Raw genomic sequence first — 19,656 nt, 5'->3', positions numbered from 1 at the left:
ACTGAGGGCCAGAAACCCAAAACGTGCACATGTGGATGTTCCCTCTCTGGGGTGGACTGGTCTATAAAATTGAGAATCTAATTCTCTTCACTATGGGAATATCAACTTGTGGAGGAAATGATATCAACTTGTCAAACTCAGAATGTCTCAGCATGAATATATAATTAATTGGTTTCTAACCCGTGATGAAAAAAGAACAAAAAGGTTGCAAATAAATGCCATTTTCAGTGACCCATAATGGAGTGTGAGACACTAAAGGTCAGACATAGAGCATGTTGTCTCTTCCACAAATCAACAACACTGGGAAAATAATGTTCTCATGTATTTCAAGAAAAGGCACCGCTGTATAAATGAACATTCAACACTTTGGATTCATTTTTAATGATTCCATAGAAAGCGTTTAGTGCAAAGTAAAGAATCATTTTTAAAACGAGGGAGTTCATCGACTTAATGGTGAGGATATTGAGAGGGATTTATAAAGTCAATTCCAACATTCATCATCATCATCATCATCATCATCATCATCAATATGTACCATTCCCGATGTAGAACTGTGAAAGCAGTTACTAGCCTACAATCCCGGTTGGGTGACCAAGTCCGACTCAGAAAGTCAGGGCAGGAATTTGGAATTTGGCCAGGGTGTTGGTGAGAGTTCGCCGACTCTTCATGAAGGAGACCGTGGCATATTTAAGGTCCACCAACTAATGCCAGCAGATGAGGTGCCAATTTAACTTCCATCTGAGGAACAGCATACATTAATCAATCACCCTGCCTGTGAAACACCGAGATGGCAGTTAATAGCTGGATCTGGATTCAAACACAGGCTAAAAAGCTCAAAGGCAAGTGCACGTACATCGAGGCCACCTTGCCATCTAGGCCAATTTGATGAAACATCCAATCAGTTCTCACCTAATCAACTATCCTCTGTTGGAGTTAGGACTTTATATTTTGTTACTTCCCATACTCTTCCAGCCAAAGAAAGCTGCATAAAACAACCAAGAAAAGCTGCACAAAGTAAGTCCTTTGATGTTTCAAACCCTCTGTGGATTTGTCCACAGCTGCAGATTTTTGTAGGTAGCGCAGGCATGAGAATCCGAACATGACACGTGACACACATTCTCCGTTGCCGTGAGGACAGTTTCACAATTGAGAATAAAGATGATTATATTCAGCTCTCCAACCTACAGCAACACCATGACATCACCATCTTCAGGGTGTGATATACTGCTACATTCAACCGTGAAAGTGGTGAACCCAATGCAAAAGAGGGAAATCCACCGTCAAAGTGGTAAATCCACTGTCTCTGTGGTGAAATCTTCAAAATGACCGTCAACCTTTATGACCTTCAAAAACTGATGGTTCTGTAAAGTTTCTTTATGCTCATGTGACCATTGTCTGATATAGGTGGTGGTCCATATTATTGGTCTCTGGGAATTTTTCGTTCTTCCCTTTAATTTGTCTGCATTAGTTGGTGTTAATCATTATCACTCAGTCTTTATAACCATGCTCCATATTGTCCTGCAGACAAATGATACTTATTACTTTCCCCATCAATTTGGAGATACCATTGAAACGTTCCAGCTCAAGGCCTGCAGCACACAACATGCACATAGCAAGGAGCACATAGTAGGTCTACACAGTGCACAGTGCCGCATGACACACAACACATATTATGTAGCATGCACCATGTGGCACATGTCACATAGCATGTAATACATGGTGCATAGCACACAGCATGCAGAAAGAAATGTTTAAGAACACAGCACATAGAACCAAAGACGCAACACATGGGACACAGCCCACGACACATATCACATGGCATTATTATTGTACACAGCATGGGAAAAGATAGCACAAAATACATAGGTCTACATATATGGATAATAAAATCCAAGTGACGACATGATGCTTCAAGTGAGAATAAAAGTCACATTTGAAATTTCGATGTGGATGTGAGTGAGGGTAATGAAACCGTGGAACAAGGTACAAAAATGAATCACATTGCGACACACAATAGCAAGAAAGGTAATTTTCATAGTATGCCATCACATCGTCAAACCAACATAATACCCAATGAGACGTAAACAATTGCCAAAAGAACAAGACTCAGATCCCCACAATAGAAATGTCAACACGTCTCACTGCGAGGCAGCATGGCAATTTGGCTCCGGCCCACAAACCGCAGAGTTTGAGCCAGTTGGCCTAGTGTAGTCATTGTCTAGATCTAGCGTGTAATATTGCCTGCCTGGGACGGCGTGCTTTCTGAAAAAGCCTTCTTTGTTTCTAATTGTATGTATCAATAATCTCACTCTCAATTCAACTTCACCCGGGTCTGAAAATACAGTATATTGGCTTGTAATGAAGCCAGAGGCTTGTCCCCACCCTCTCATGATATACCCTCTGCTATTTTCACTTGGCACAGAACAATTCCAGAACCAGTCTGACCTTCCTTGTTGTCCTCCACTTGATCCGCTCAAGGTGGTGGGCCATTAATACCACCTGCCAAGGCCATAATCTGTCTACAGAGACTCTGACCGCCTGTCTGCACTTCATAGCACTTCCATGAGCTTCGGCTGCAAGGAAAGTAGCATCAATGAAGCCCAGGAGCAGCCAAACAAACAGCAGGCAGTTTGCACAGAATCGTCCATTTCCATGAGATGATTCAAAAACCGTCACTTCACAGCAAAGTCTCAATGGTGTGAGTTCCCACTGAGAGGGGAATGCTTTCCCCTATTTTCCACATCTTTCTTGCTCCTTATTTCCAGCGCGCACGCACACACACACACACACACACACACACACACACACACACACACACACACACACACACACACACACACACACACACACACACACACACACACACACACACACACACACACACACACACACACACACGATTCCCAGCCATTCTCTATTGAATTCACAAAGCTGGGAGTACGATGTACAACAGGCTGGGGGATTAGCCTTTTGAAAGGTTTGTCCCTCGGAAGGCTGGGCAGCCATTGTTTGAGCAGGAGCAGAGCCAAGTGAGTAAATTTCCTGAAGAAATGTTTTTCTCCATCTCTTCCCTCACTCAATCAGTGATTTGGACCATGTGTACCAAGCAGAAAGCAAGAAAGCCTACATGGAAAGAAAAAAAAACAAAGAAAGTAGATTAGAAAGGGAGAAAATAAAAGGATTACGACAAAGAAAAAGGAAGGATAGAGACAAACAGAAAGCAAATAAGTGAAATAAAATGAGTGAGGTGTGTGTCGTTGTAACAGACCCAAGGAACTTGAAAGGGAAAATGGAAACAAAGGGCGGAACTTGGAGCTACAGCAGATTAACAGACAGGCCAATCCTCTGGGCTTCTCTCAGTCTGGAACAGTGGCTGAGCAGGTTGTGGTAGATAAAGGTAGGGTTTCCATGCCTTGCAGAGAGTGGTAAAACAACTTCCTGTACACAGTTATGGAACATGTCGGTCAATAAATTCATCGGTCAAGCAATACATCAATCAATATCCTCCAAGGGAAGTCGAGGTTTTGGGATGATCCGCTTTGTGAAACGACTTATTTTTATCAAGTCCCTGGAAACAAAACCAAAACTATACGTCCTCAATTGTTGTCTCACATACAGGTAGGTACCAGGAGGTGCAAAATGAAGGAGTCAAAAGAATGTCCTTTAAGGGAAGGATAATATATATTTAAATATTGTTGTGGTTTTGAGGAGTCTCCAAGAGATCCTCCATAGTTAAAGACACACCATCCTTTTTGAGTTATCCAAAGGCGACGTCCCAACCAACCAACCACACTATGAAGGAAGCAGCAGAAAAGCTGAAGATCTCCTACAATGGTGTGAGACACACTTTTCAACTCATGAAATAAACTGACTCAGTTCAAGATAATAAAAGGCTAGGAAGACCAAGAAGAACCTCCCCAAGGCAAGACAAGTACTTGAAGTTGCTCAGCTTATGCAATTGAAGAAAATCAAGTCAGCAGCTAACAAATGAAATGATAGCAAACCTAAACATTAACATCTTGTCTTGCATTGTGCAATATAGCATGGGAGAGTAGCAGCAAAGAAACTAGTGCTGTGATCACAAAATAAGGTGAAAAGGCTGAAATTTACAATGCAACACAAGGATTGGGTAAACTCAACAATGGAATTGGGTATTCTGGTCTGATGAATCGAAGTTTGAACTTTTTGGATCAAAGAGATGCCAGTTTGTTTACCAAAGACCTGGAGAACGTAACGACATGCAATATTTGCAGCCCACTGTTAAACACAAAGGAGGCTCTGTGACTGTCTAGGGTTGTATCTCAGCTTTTGGTGTGGAAAGACTTGTTAAAAATCAATGGAACACGAACAGATGAGAAGTTCAAGCAGATACTGCAGCACCGTGCAGTTGCGAGTAGAAATCGTCTCATCTGAAGATCATCTGCACTCAAAATCATTCCAAATATGTTATTTGTGTGGTGAAGCATTCCTTTATCTAAAGGAAATGTGACAACCTCTTCTCTTCTTTCACTAATATGTTTTTCTGGTCTTTAGACAAAAGCTTGTCCAATAACTTCTGTTGTTCTACCTTTCTTTCACTTTTCAGTTTCAGTGATACTATAGCCATCTCTCTGACTGCCAAATCAATTATTTTTGGTTGTCTTTTCTCCTTCAATTCGACATTGGATTACTCCAACATTCCAACATTCCAACATTCCAATGCCCCTGATGCACCCCTTAACAATCCTATGTCTCTCCCGATAATCTATTTTCATTATTCAAAAAAGTACTCTCTCTGACACATGCGAGGCATATGAACTAGATGTCATTCCTCCTCGTATCTTAAAGGAGTGTGCTTCAAAACTTGCACCTGTGCTTTCTCGTTTATTTTGCTTCTGTTGAAAAACGAAAACTCTTCCTCTTTCCTGGAAACATGCATTAGTATAGCTTATTCAAAAGAACGGTGATCATTCAAACCCTTCCAACTACCATCCTATTGCTTTGAATTTGACTATTTCCAAAGTTTTTGAATGTCTTCTCTATTCTCATTTCTTAAAGCATCTTGAATCTCACAGTCTTCTCTCTAACCATCAGTATAGTTTTTGCAAAGCCAGATCTGCAGGCGATATCCTTAATAATGCAGGCGATTTCCTATATAATGAATGTCTCGTCATCTTCTCTGAGAGACTTTGGGGAATCCTTTGTTGTAGCCCTTGATATCTTAAAAGCTTTTGACAGAGTTTGGCATCGGTATCTGATAGCCAAGCTTCCCTCTTTAAGCTTTTCTCCTTCACTCTGGTCTGTCATAGCCAGCTTTCTTTCCGAATTGTGCTGTCTCCACAATTCTTGATGTTTCAACCTCTCCCTCATTCTCTACCAACAGTTGTGTCCCTCAGGGTTCTGTCCTGTCTCCTACATTCTTTCTTCTTTTTTTTGTTTATCAATAATCTTCTTTATTCCACAAATAACCAAAATGCATTTGTATGCTGACGAATGAACATGACATTCCTTTACATTTTTCACATCTGCTCCATCTCCTCTTGCTCAACCTACTGTACATCTCGTTTTATCATGACTACCTCTATCAATTAGAACTTGGACATGATTGCTTAGTGGGGAAAATGTAATCAAGTTAAGTTTAATGTTTCCCAAAACTCAATTTCATCCAATTTCACTGTCTGAATCTCTTCCCAACTTTTCCCAACACACTTATCATAATCATCATCATCATCGTTTTGCAAAGTTTTGTGTGCTGTTTGTTTCATCAAAAAAGATGATAATGATGATGATGATGATTTTTGTTTTGCGGTATGATACGGTATGGTTGAGACTTTAAAATGCATTCTCCAATAAATTGGAAACGGTACCTGGTGTTGTCATTATTTTATACTAGTAGGTGCCCGTAAAAAAAAAAATTAATAAACAGATATTCAAACCGCGAGCAACAAACAACAACCACACAGGCCGTTTCTTCGCTCTCGAGTGCCCGGACGTGCATGGCCCAGAAGTTCGAATATGATTCGCAGTTACGATTATTCGCAATTTAGTTTTAGTACCCAATTATTCAATTAGCGCCAACGTATTTTTTCCTTTTCGCAATGTCGTGGCAAGGAAAAACAAAAAGAGAAGAGAAGAGAGAGAAAAAAAAATTACTTCCTGGTTCGGAGAATACCAGCACTCTGATGTTACCGAAATTTATGCACCGTCTAATATGAAAACGATCATAACTTGCGGCATTGTGTTTATCTATAAATGCGCATAAGAAATCGAGAAATTAGTAGAATACACAAAGTCATCACTCTCCGGAAGTCCGTACATTGTAACCCAAAATGGATCCGGAAGTCCGTACGTTGTAACCCGTAATGGTGAATGCGGCTGAGCTTCCCTTCCCCATCGGCCACGCCCACGCAACAACGTGTCTTGTCATTGGTTGGTAAATAAATGGCCATAACTTGGGAAGCACTTGTCTGATTAATATCAAACGTTGAAAAGGCACATCCTCAGGGCCCTAGCAATATACCTGGTAAGTTTCAATTAGATCGGACCAATGGTTGTCGAGAAACAGCGGTCACAGACACACACACACACACACACACACATTGCTGGAATTATAGATAGATTTCTAAGCATCTTCAATGAAACTGTAATCATACCTTCATGGTCGAAAACATTTTAAACTTTTAAAACTTTCCCCTTTTAAACCAGGAACTGCCGCGAACTGATAACGTTATCCCCCTTGTCCCCATTGTAACAATGACAAAACACTCATGGATTTCCCCCCCCCCCAAACTCGCGGATTTACCATGACATTCACGGATTTTAACATGACACTCTTGGATTTTACCCCGACATTCACGGATTTTTCGTGGGTAAGGAAATCTCTGGAACCTATCCCCCCCGTTTCCCATTGAAACAATTCCCCCACATTCACGGTTTCAACATTCGCAGGGTTTTCCCGGAACGTGCCCCCTGCGAATGTCGGGGTCCTGTTGTACTGAAAGGTTTGAGGTCAAGGCACGGTTAAACCAGGGGTCATTTTAAGTTCTCCACCATTTGTAATAGTGATGGAAGAATTGAAGAAGAATGAATGGTTGTGATTCTCATGTGAATTAGTGTATGCTGATGACTTGGTATTGAATACTGAAAGTGAAAAGAAGCAAAAGATATGTTCCAAAAAGAGGAAAATGCAAAAGGGAATGAAGGTTGTGTGTCAACATTAATAACATGAAGATTATAGTTAGTGGCAAAGAAAGGAAAAAAAGTGGATGATGGTATTGTTCATTGTGTGGAAAAGGGCTGACATGATGGCCAATAGGTACACACGCTCACCTCTAAGCGGTCTAGCTTGGATATAAATCTTGACCCACCTATAAACTGCCATCCTAGTGTTTTACAGGAAGGATGATTCATCAATGTGTGTTCCGTCCCTCGGATGGACGTTAAACGGAAACCCCGTCTGCCAACATTCATTGGTGCACGTTAAAGATCCCACAGTGTCCTTTACGAAGAGTAGGAGAGCTATCACCAGCGCCATCGTCAGATTCCAACTTCCTGTCCTAACCAGGAGAGGGCATTGCATCAGCGGCACAGCCACACCCTCGGCCAATGATGCTACCCCGCAGCCTTGTGCTGCACACAATCAAGAAAAATATTGCATGGAAAAGGAGTAGGAACGAACTCAATTACATGTAGGCAGTGTTGTAGATGGTGTCACAAGAGGTGCAGTAGTATCAGTGAAAATTTGGCAACAAAATCTGGGATTTCCATTGGTAAAAGATGTGAGGATCAATCATTTCAAGAAAAAGAAGAACAAAAAGATACGCTCCTGTGCTCAGAATAGGTACAAATTTTCTGTTACGTTGGAGACATTATAGAGGCACCCTGAAGACCAGAATTAGCCATTAGATCAAGATTACAATCAGCCCAGAAAAAGTGGAGACAACTAGCTGGTATCATAAAGCACTAAAACATTCCATTATCTGTAAAAGTTAGAGTTGATGAAACCGGTACGAGACCGATATTGATGTATAGAAGTGGAAGGTAGGCAATGCGGACTGAAGCAATATAAAGAATGGCAAAAACTGAGATGAGCATGAAACGATGGATTAATAAGTTGACTCTGGAAGAAAGAATTATGAGTTCAGAAATCAGGACAAAAATATAAAAATAAATAACTCGTGAAGAAGAACTTGGGAAGAGAAGATTGGGTTGGTGTGTGGTCATGAGCAACGAAGACCAGAAGATGAATAATTCCGAGATGAAGCTGTAAAGAAAGCAATAAAGGCCGTGATAGAAGGATGAACGCTGAGATGTCCTAAAAAGATGTGGATTGAAATTTTCAAGAAAGAAATTAAATGTTTGGGTTTGCACGAAACTGACGAAACGGATAGATCCACATGGAGTAGTTCCATCATTCAACCAACCTCTTGAAAAATGGGGAGAATAGTCGAAAATCTTTAAAGTGGAACCAAATGCTCAAACCATCTCAATGCTAATCTATCCTTTGACACCCTACAAAATAGATATGATGTGTCTTGTCCAATTCCGGATTATAAAGTGTGTAAATTTGCGATTAAAAGTGGAAATATTCTCCTTCTCCTTCTTCTTCAGATTAGCCGTGATCTCACACCTGGAAGAAGACCACCAGATCCATACTGTATATAGGTTACATCGCAGTATGATTAAACTCAAATGGTGAATAATTTTAGATTTTCCACAAATATGCCGAGTCAATGAGTCCTTGGTGCTTGTGTAGTAATACAACCCGAGATAGTTTCATGTTACAGCATCGGCCAAAGAACCCTAAGTTTGCCAGAAATTGAACGAGGTTTGTCGAAAATACCCATGTATGGATCAGGCCTACAAAATGGTCCCTTATGTGCTCGGATTTCTTTTTTTGTATGCAATGTCAAGGCTCGTTTAAGAGCTAACATACAGAACGTACAACAAATGGAGCAGGAGACAAGAGGGGTGGGAGAGGATGTGCAAAATGTTGTACAAAATGTTGACCCCACAATACCCACCACCAACCACACCCCCTCCACTCTCCGCCACCCTCCGCAATCTCCCATCCACTGGGGAGGGGCATTGCCACCTAACGGACATGACGGTGGGACACGGCATAGACACAAATGGCGTCCAGGAAAAGTATGAAACGGGACGATCCCGTAACATACAAGACACCTGGTCAGTTGGCAATGGTGGGACAAAGTGTCCGCTGTATTTTGTCCATGGTGTCAAAGTGTACTGGGCGGTGCCCATGCTGTCAGGCGATGATGGGTATTTATGCTCGAGTAATATATAAACGATTAATTAATTTATACAAAATCCCTCGCTTATATACCATCAATTAATGAACAGAAAATCAAACCCGACAGAGTTGAAGTGATCATGTGACCAGCGTTTTCATCTTCATGAACACATTCCACCTTCTTTCTGTGATTCGCTCACATAAGACTCGAAACGATTCGGCTCCACAATTCCCCATCACTAATTTTATTAACACACTAATTTTGTCTCCATCAGTTACTTTAAAATCCCACTTTTCACTTTCAACATTCTTCAGAACCTTCAGTGTTGCTAATGACAGTGGAATCAGTATCTGAATCCAACCTCAACATGCACAATTTGTCTTTGTAAAACCGGCATTATGGCTTCAAGATGTGACCTCACTGGCTAAATTTAAAATCGACACTTTAGGGCTTTTTTCGACACTGTGATTGGCAAAAAAGTTCAATTTTTTCCCCCTTCAAATTAGATCATGATTAATGATTCTAAGTGATTTTCACAAGAAAAAAAAATTGCGTTTGAGTTCCCTTTTAAAAAGAAATAAATAATACAAATTGAAGGCTCATGGAAGAGTGAGAACACAGAATGGATCAACACACAACAGAACAAAAGGAACAGTAGCAAAAGAGGGGAAGGACACCAATAGCAGGGTAGCGGCACAAAGAGGGAGACAGACGACTAAGGGGTGTGCAGAAGAATTAGGGGTAGTGGAACACATACAGGTTGGACAAGTGATACAGAAGCAAACTCTCAGCAAGGAAAAACTGGGAATTTGGAAAGAGGTGGGTTTGAGAGAGGGGGTGGGTAAACGGGAGTAGCAAAAAGAGGTGCAACTCGAGTGGACCCACACTTGGTGTTTGCCAGCTGAGGTGTAATGATCTGAGATTGATTGCCTTCCACGAGAAGGCAAGCAATGTGTGTCAAAGCAACTGCCTCACCACAGGACTCAGTGTACCATGGGGAGATGAGAGAGAGAGAGACAGAGAGAGACAGAGAGAGACAGAGACAGAGACAGAGACAGAGACAGAGACAGAGACAGAGACAGAGACAGAGACAGAGACAGAGACAGAGACAGAGACAGAGACAGAGACAGAGAGAGAGAGAGAGAGAGAGAGAGAGAGAGAGAGAGAGAGAGAGAGAGAGAGAGAGAGAGAGATAGCTGGCAGGCCTGTTTGCAGCCCCTGCCAATCTGCCTGAATGAACTACCAGAATTGCTGCTGAGGGGCCTCTCTGAGAATAGCGAGAGAGATGCTGACTCTCACAAGCATATAAAAGCCTGAAGAGGCCTCCAGGCTTCAACCATATTTTGTTTGTTTGAGTGGTTGTGACCCCGCGCAAACAAAAGCGAAAAGTAGGGTTAAGCAATTGGTTCGTGTCTGTCTGCCTATCTTATCAGTTATGATTGAGGAACAACATGTTTAAATCCAAAGTTATGTTTTGAATATGAATCAGAACATGAGCAGGAAGACAAGTCTTTCGTTTAACTGTAATTTGGCTCTGAATTTGTCACGATCGCACGTGCTCAGAGAGGAGAGAGATAATATTTTTACCGTCTGCCTCCCCGTCAATCAACCAAAATTGAAAATCATTCTAAAAAGGAAACTTAATGGTTTTAAGGATGTCATAAAGGACACATACGACAGGCATGAATAACTAATGTGACGTGTTCGATCAGGTGGTGTAATAGCCGCCGAGAAAATGTTGGTAAAACCTGGAATTTTTTTATTTAACATCTTTAAACTTCTTTAAACCTTAAAAAAATTGAATCATATACTTGTAACACTGTAGAACACAAATCGCCTTCATAATATTTCCAAGAACCTTCAGTGTTGCAGTACTGCACTTCAATTTCAAAAATAAAGGTTCAATATGGTGGTGAATGTGGGTGAGGTTCGGGAATGCTTCCTGGACTACTTCAACAGCACTAAACTTTTGGATTTTTTTAACGATTGTTAAAATCATTATTTCATTAAAATTGAAGTAACTGCACAGTGTGTCATATTCTATGAACTCTCTAATTGTTGTTGTTGTTGTTGTTGTTGTTGTTGTTGTTGTCATAGTGCAGAAAGCAAAAGTACAAACAATAGTGCCTGGAGCAAAAGTGGAAACAATAATGGCTATCATTCATTCCCATCCCTTTCAGTATGATTGGCATTGAAGTGGAAATGTGTTGAAAGAAGGATGGAATTAATTAACAGAATAATGAGCAGGAGCTGTTCCAGACCTATAAGCTTTGCATCTTCGACATTGAAAGTAAGGTAAACACCAAAATTATGACACCAGCTATTGTAATCAAAACCATAATCACATACCTGAGACCACTTATTGAATTGTCATGACAAACATATAATTTTTGTTTTAATGCTTGTGTTGTATGACTCATCGCTGACAATTCCAGTTCAGCTGGATGCACACAGAATCCACTAAGCTTAGGGACATTTCATTGGCTGTGAATTTAACGTACAGTGAAATTGTAATCTGTACCAAAACCAAATTCTAACACGAACAAGTGAAACAGCCTGCAACACCTTCAACAAACACAACATCACAACTCCTCTGCAGCCTATTAATATAGTATTGGTTCCTTGGAGCAGCAGTTTTTCAGACTTTGATGGAATCTTTCCAGGAGAGTAGGACAAACCACAAAGCAAAAGAGGACTCCATGTTTTAAAACTGAATAATCCAGTCCTGTATGTTTCTGAAGAGCAGGCATTCCAGATCTACAGGAATAACTGTGTGACACCCTTTCTTGGATAAATGGCATTTTAACTTATGTATACAGTGCTCAGATTTGTCGTTACATTTTTAGATGTTTATGTTTGCATACCAGCACTGGTGGGATAGCCTGGACCCGAGAGGTATGCATAGTCTCCTTTGAGCCAGGGTTTTAATCTCGACAACACGGGTGTTTGATATGCAGGGAGATGTATCAATGTGTGCACCATCCATCAGAAGGACATTGAGATCCTAAGGTGTCTTTCATGACGGGTACCCAAGTTATTGTCGGTACTCTGAACAAATTACATATTCCTGCCCTGACTGACTGTTGGGAAGGCATTGGAATGCCACGTAGCATAAACCTTGCCAAGAGACTGCTTCAGCAGCACAGATGCTCTGAAAATTAACCCCCTTCTGGTGAAACTCACAAAATGCAGGATCACTTCTCACCTCCACTCATTCGTTCCTCTTTTCCCCACCTGTGGAAGCAACTTCTACATTCTCTTCAATGTCATTCTTCCCACAAGGTCCTCAAGTCAGCTTTTCACCACCATCTCAGATGATCCTCATCCAAAACCATGATCCTTTTTACCCCCGTTAACCCTTCCCAATCCCACCTCTTTCCAAGTTTCCAGTTTTTCCTTCTGTATCCATCTTGTTCATCCTCTGTGTCCTCCTCTACCCCTCATTCTCCTCCACATCTATTATTTGTCCAAGTCTCCCTCAATTTTGTCCCTCAAGTCTGTTGTTGATGTCCCTTTCTTTGATGTCCCCCCCCTTTCTTTCTGCTGTTCCTTTTGTTATGTTTATACGTCCTGATCCGTTCTATTTTCTAGCTCCTCCACGGGCCTTGACATTGTATACCAAAAATAATAATAATAATTTTTAAAAAGAGTACGGTACCTCGAGGATGAATATGATCTGCAAAAAGACTAAAACTAATCAAATGAGCAGACACGTCAACAAAGTTCCTCACCATACATTACTTAAGGACCTTGTCAGTGCATGTCCTCATTTAGATTCTGAATCTATGAAGCACTGCAGTTAGTGGATCATTAAACGGATATCTTTTGCATGCCTGAAATTACCGTGCAACTGTAAATAAGAAAGTCTGCCAATAGATAACAATCTCAGAATGTTTTGGTTATTGCTCTATCTGTTATCAATGTCGATAATACAACATGGTGAAGCAATGTAAGCTAACCAGGTCGATAAAAGAACAAAAAATGGATATTTGAAGACACCTGCTATCTCAACAACATACTTTCTATAAGATGAGGGGTTTTTTTTGTGTAATACAGCCAGAGTGCCTTCTCAATGCAAGCAATGACCTTGAGGGTCTGCAAAGTGAACTATAGTATAGTATCTTTGACAACCAGTGAATGCTAATTCAATGGACAGCCTGAACATCCACGGATGGATACCAACCCGCTTGGAACCTTTCCTGCAAAGAACCGCAACAACCTGTAACAGGATTTGAACCCATAAGCAGTACTACGAAGCGCTGATAACACAGCAGTGAGCCCGTGAGCACCGGTGCCTTGTTCCAAGTGCACAATAAATCCATCAGGTCGGTCCAATTGGGAAAACAGGAAAGTTCATGTATTTTTAGAGTTGCGTCTTCGTGACTCAGCAGAGGGCGAGCACAAGCACATTTCCTTTGGTTCATAACCTTCCTGTCTCTCTCATTCTCCACCCAGAACAACCACATCCCACTTTACTGTCAGGTCATCTTCCAGAGCAATTTTCTCCATGCACATCCCCTTTATTCCGCTAGCGAGAGAGTACTTGAATCGAAAATTGGTTTCCCGTGTACCTTGTTTGTGTGAATGCAAAAACGTTCCAAATATTGCCATCACGTGGAAGTTGACAGCATTATATGCATTGTATCCTGGGAACATTGGCTTGTACTGATCAATGCGAAAAACAACAAAGCCAAGAAGCAGAAAGGTAATGCCATTGGTGTGTAAGAACGCGTTGGCCCGGCATGATGGCACGACGCAATCGACATTGGCAAAACCAAAACAAAACCAAGAAGCAGAAATAATATAAAACGAGCACTTGCAATGCATGAAACACTCATCAAAGTCATTGGTTGTGAGGAAAGTTACACGTTGTAAACTCTTCCTGCTTGATCGAAAGATGGGTGATTTGGTACTTTTGCAGCAACAAGTAGTTACATTTGCAGAAGGTTGCAGCTACAAGACTACCCTCATCTTATGTAAAGCCATGAATGCTCCTTAATCACCAAGCGATAATTGGCTGATCTTTACTCTCCCTCTCCTTTTTATGGAATTCATCCGAAAGCAGCAACTTCCTTCACGTTTGAAGGTGACAATATGGCAGGTGTTGATCATGCGTATTTAGGTACAGTATCCAATTTTTGTATGTTGGCATTGTGGTTATGGTTAAAGATTTGGATTGGGGCTGAGGTTAAACTGCTCTGCTAACACCATCGATCAGCCAATCATCACTTGGGTGATGGTCAGCTCAGCCTTTCAAGGCTTATCACCTCATGGGCCAACTATGATCATGGAATGTAGGCACAAGGCAAGACCTTTTCAAGCCGAGCAAAGCTTTCCCACAACAACTGCTACCTGTTCAAACTAAGGTGAGAGTTCATGGAGGAATACATAACAAAGTTTTGCGTAACCTCAAAATATTAGTGGAGAATCTGCATAAATTGATAAACAACTTTTGCTGGTTGTTATCAGCGCTTTTTGTTGAAACAACTGGACAAATAAAAGGGATATCAATGGTAATATAAAGAACAGGTGGACACAGTTTCCTTTATCATTATCTACAGTGCCTTCAGAAAGTATTCACACCCCTTGACATTTTTGTCACATTTTGTTGTTACAGCCTGAATTTGAAATGTATTAAATTTAAATTTTTTTGTCACTGTTCTACACAAAATACCACAGAATGACAAAGTGAAAACATGTTTTTCGAAATTTTTACTAATTCATTACAATTGAAAAGCTGAAATGTCTTGCGTCCATAAGTATTTAACCCCATGGGTCAATACTTTGTGGAAGCGCCTTTGGCAGTGATTACAACTTTGAGTTTTCTTGGGTATGTCTGTATTAGGTTTGCACAACTGGATTTGGGGGTTTTCTCCCATTCTTCCTTACAGATTTGCTGAAACTCTGTCAAGTTGGATGGGGAGCGTTGGTGAACAGCAATCTTTAAGTCTCTCCACAGATTCTCAATGGGATTCCAAGTCTGGGCTTTAGCTGGGCCACTCAAGGACTTTCATGTTCTTGTTCTGAAGCCATTCCATTATTGCTTTGGCTGTATGCTTCGGGTCATTGTCCTATTGGAACGTAAATCTTTACCGCAGTCTAAAGTCTTTTGCACTCTGAAGCAGGTTCTACAGACAGTTCCTTGGACTTCATGATGGTGTTTCTGCTCTGACCTGTACTGTCCACTGTGGGATCTTATATAGAAAGGTGTGTTGCTTTCCAAATCATGTCAAATCAATTGAATTGGCCGCAGGTGGACTACAATCGAGTTGTCGAGACGTGTCAAGGACGATAAGAGGAAATTGGATGCACCCGAGCTCATTTTGGAGTGTCATAACAAAGTGGTTAAATACTTATTGACGCAAGATATTTCAGCTTTTCATTTTCAGGTAATCGATAAAAATTTGAAAAAAAATGTTTTCACCTTGTCATTTTGGAGTATTTTGTCTGGATCAGTGGCAATTTTTTTTTTAATTTAATCCATTTTAAATTCAGGCTGTAACAACAAAATGTGAAAAAGTCAAGGGGTGTGAATACTTTCTGAAGGCACTGTACTTACATTTACTGTCCATATGTTTGCACCTGTGTGGATAAACAGTCACAACTTTTATTTATGTCACACATCTGTCTGTTCTCTTCTATTCTAATGTCATTATTTACAGGTATGCAGGAGTACACGAATGAAGACAGCGAAATGGGATACTGGACTGAAGAGATTGAACATTATGAGTTTCTTCTGCAATTAAGTAATCAAATAATAGCATGTTCTGTCACGTCCCCCTCCCAACTCCCATATAAACGACATGCTGATAGCTTCATTTTATGACATCGTTATACATCGTGCATGTACACATCACTGCACATATTCCACCGATCCACCAGAATCGAGATGGATAGTATCACAAAGGCTATTTTCTGACATATTGTTGTACAATGGATGCGGCATTGTTGTTGTCAGCTGATCACGAATTGCTTCCCTTCCATTTGTCCCCCTTTTTGGGGTGAAAACAGGTTGACCGAACACGGGCTTAAATCCAATCTTGTATGCAGCAAAAGCCTGGGGGGGGTAGCATCATTGACTGAGGGGCACAGCTGTGCCGCTTCTGCATTGCCCTCTTTTTGTTAGAGTAGGAATTTGAAATTTTGGCATAGTTGCCGGCGATAGCTCACCTACTCTTCACGAAGGACACTGTGAGATCTTTAACGTACACAAATGAATGCTGGAAGATAGGACGTCTGTTCAACGTCCATCCGAGGGACGGCACACACATTGATGAATCACCGCGCCTGTGAAACACCACGACAGCAGATTATAACTGGGTCAAGATTCGAATCCAGGGTAGACCGCTTAGTGGTGAGCGTGCATATCTCTCGGCCATCTTGTCAGCCCACTAAAATCCAATGAATAGGGTAGATGAGAAACCTACTCCTTGTAGACTCTGATATGTCTTGAGCATCAATGTGTTTTGCACAGGATGTTGCAAGAGAACGGTATTGTGCACATGACATTTCGCCATTTCAGGCTCCTGACAGGTTGCAGTGTCTTGAAATACCACGTGATAGCCACTGCCTTACTCAGTGGAACTGTAGCTCTGGAATGATCAAACAAAATGGAGTAAACCTTTCCCACACAAGGAAACCGTAGTCCCTATCCCTTTGGTTGAACATGATTTTCCTTTTGCTTTATACTTCTTTTACGTACTTTCTTCAGTGGAGAAAATTGTCAATGAAGTCAGTGTCTCCATTGATTAAATCAGAGAAGTAATGTTCATTGCAAAGAGAACACTTGAGAAGCAAAGTTTCTGTGTTGTTTCAAGAGGTTTTTCAGTTGAGCTAAATATCTCGGTGAATCTGCAAACGTTTATTGAATAATGTGTCAATTGTAAAAGTCACAATTTTTGTCTGGAGATGGCACATGGAAGCTGAATGTGGAGATTGTGATACGACGGGCTATTTACCAGCAAACAGCAGGACATCTTGATGTAATTACAACATGGTACAGCAATCAGCACAGTCTGGGCTGGCACGGTGGCCCAGAGTAGAGGTACACACACTCGCCTCGAAGCTGTCTAGCCTGGGTTTAAATCCAGACCAAGCAAGAAACTGTCATCCCGATGTTTCACAGGCAAGGTGATTCATTAATGTGTGTGGACGTTAAACCGGGTGTCCCATCTGCTGGCATTAGGTGGTAGACATTTATGATCCCACGGTATCCTTCGAGAAGAGAAGGCGAGCATATTCAGCGGCACCGGGAACAAATTCCAAATTCCTGCACCGACGACTACAGGGAAGGAAATGGCAAACCACCCAGTGTAAGCCTTGCTCAGGAAGCTGCTTTGGCAGCACCGACGTTCCGTAACATCACAATAGCACGGTACGGTATAAGGGGCATTCATGTATTACGTAATGCATCGGGGTGATGGGAGATCGGGGTGAGTTGGTGAGTGGTTGGCCCAGCATTAGAGGGAAGGAGGGTTGTCTCATAAAGTATTACGTAATTATCAAGGAGGGGGTGGGGGGTGGTTGAGTGTTCTTTGCATATTGCAAGGGAAACGAGAGAAGGTTTTAAAATGAGTTAGGTAATCTTTTATGGAGCCAAAACTGGAAAGTAACATTCAGTCAGGTGCTCCAACCACTCAGCACATCACACTCAAACATAAACATTTTCTCCATAATTCTTACAATAGCTTTCATTCCCTACGAGTTTAATGCATATAGGTGCTGGTTTCTAGGGTCCATCAAAAGGGCCACTTAATTTTCCCAGCATTTGATGAGACAAGAGCAAAGCGGCCAGAAAATTACATCCCCGGATGAAACCCCCTCCCAAGCCTGCCTTTCACATTTCAAAAATGGATTGCAGAACCCCTGCAGTCATTAAGAGGTAATTAAGGTGAACAAGCAAGGAGCCGCTGTTCACCTATTTCATCTCTCAGTCTGTGGCTTGGGAGTCCATCTGAGGTTGATGATATGGGGGATAAGGGGGCATCTTGCGGGGAGGGTGAGGAGGCTTCACTTGGTATAATTTGAAGGTTCGAGGTTTGGATTCCTGTCTATCTCCTCTTGTTCGTTCAAAACATAGTACAGTGCTGTGACTGAAATCAAACACGAGATGCAGTTCATACTTGGTGTGAATTAAAAGTAAGATATTTCTGGCCAACACGTCATGGTTTGTTTACATTCCATTCCCACTGCGCACCACGTCATGTCATGTTGACTAAATTCGAGGATTTTCAACGGGTTAAGGTTCGATCGTATTACACCATCATCACCGTGTCAAAATCGATCCCTGTTCTGGTGAATATATATATATATATATATATATATATATATATATATATATATATATATATATATATATATATATATATATATATATATATATCGAGAGAGAGAGACAGAGACACAGAGAGACAGAGAGACAGAGAGACAGAGAGAGACAGAGAGAGACAGAGAGAGACAGAGAGAGACAGAGAGAGACAGAGAGAGACAGAGACAGAGACAGAGACAGAGACAGAGACAGAGACAGAGACAGAGACAGAGACAGAGACAGAGACAGAGACAGAGACAGAGAGAGATATTTAGTTCATGAAAGTGTGCACATGACCGCCACGTAGCCAATGTGGCATGTGCAAGTACACATATACTTGTCTGTGAGTGCGATACGTATATGTATATGTTTGTGTTCTGTGCGCTTGGATCCGTGTACAAGTGCGATTCCCCAGTTGCGACTCTTTGTCCATGTGCAAGAGTCGAGGTGCGATGGTGTGTGTGTATATTTCGAGGCGTATCCATGCACAAGGGACGTCGTATATGTATTCCTATATGTCCAAGTGCGTGTCCCCCATTCACATACCGAACGTGGCCAGGTAAAAACTGCAGTCCATCAGTTCGGGCAGGCATGCGAAGTCCCCGAATACAGAGGCACGATGTGCAGCCAAGGATGGGCAGGGCGGGCGATCCATGACCCGGGACGAGGATCTCCCCGCCCCGGCCCTTGGGACACCTCTCCACCTCTCTCTCTCTCTCTCCACCTCTACCTCTCTCTCTCTCTCTCTCTCTCTCTCTCTCTCTCTCTCTCTCTCTCTCCACCTCTACCTCTCTCTCTCTCTCTCTCTCTCACACTCTTTTTCAGACTGTGTGTCTCACTGTCCCCGCGATTCTCCCCGACAGGCACAGATCCCTCCCCCTCCATGAGCCTCGCCCTCGATCCGCCCCACTCGCTCTGCTCGGAACCTGGAAATGCGCGCGTTTCTCACGCTTCTCACAAATTAACTCACATCCTATTACATGTTCATTCATCATTCATTTCCCTCTGGAAGTTCAGACGTTGGGAACCTTCGTGCTCACTTCGAGACAAGAATGACCCGACTGGAGCAATAAAAGATCCACGCCACTGGCCAACGAAAAACTACCTCGTGAAAGCAAA

The 19,656-nt window shown here is 41.8% G+C and overlaps 1 protein-coding gene across 7 annotated transcripts in view; it reads right to left on the bottom strand.

Moving 5' to 3' along the window:
• Nucleotides 1–19,312, bottom strand: part of RGS3 (regulator of G protein signaling 3) — a 276,636-nt gene extending 257,324 nt beyond the window's left edge. For 3 of the 7 annotated variants that reach the window (XM_085854602.1, XM_085854603.1, XM_085854604.1), the window contains exon 1: nucleotides 19,084–19,311. In XM_085854602.1, the coding sequence (XP_085710728.1) occupies nucleotides 19,084–19,192 (109 nt within the window). In that variant the 5' untranslated portion in view covers nucleotides 19,193–19,311. Of the gene's footprint in view, nucleotides 1–19,083 lie in introns of all 7 variants that reach the window. The other 4 variants (XM_085854599.1, XM_085854600.1, XR_015051183.1 and 1 more) reach the window with 3 other exon arrangements.
• Between the last annotated feature and the right edge of the window lie 344 nt (nucleotides 19,313–19,656).

The sequence above is a fragment of the Eptatretus burgeri genome, chromosome 14 (genome assembly GCF_056783735.1).
Source record: "Eptatretus burgeri isolate ZD-2024b chromosome 14, Ebu_testis_v1, whole genome shotgun sequence".
Taxonomy (NCBI): Eukaryota; Metazoa; Chordata; class Myxini; order Myxiniformes; family Myxinidae; genus Eptatretus; species Eptatretus burgeri.
The sequence above is the reverse complement of the archived record's forward strand: the minus strand, read 5'-3'. Positions and strand labels throughout refer to the sequence as shown.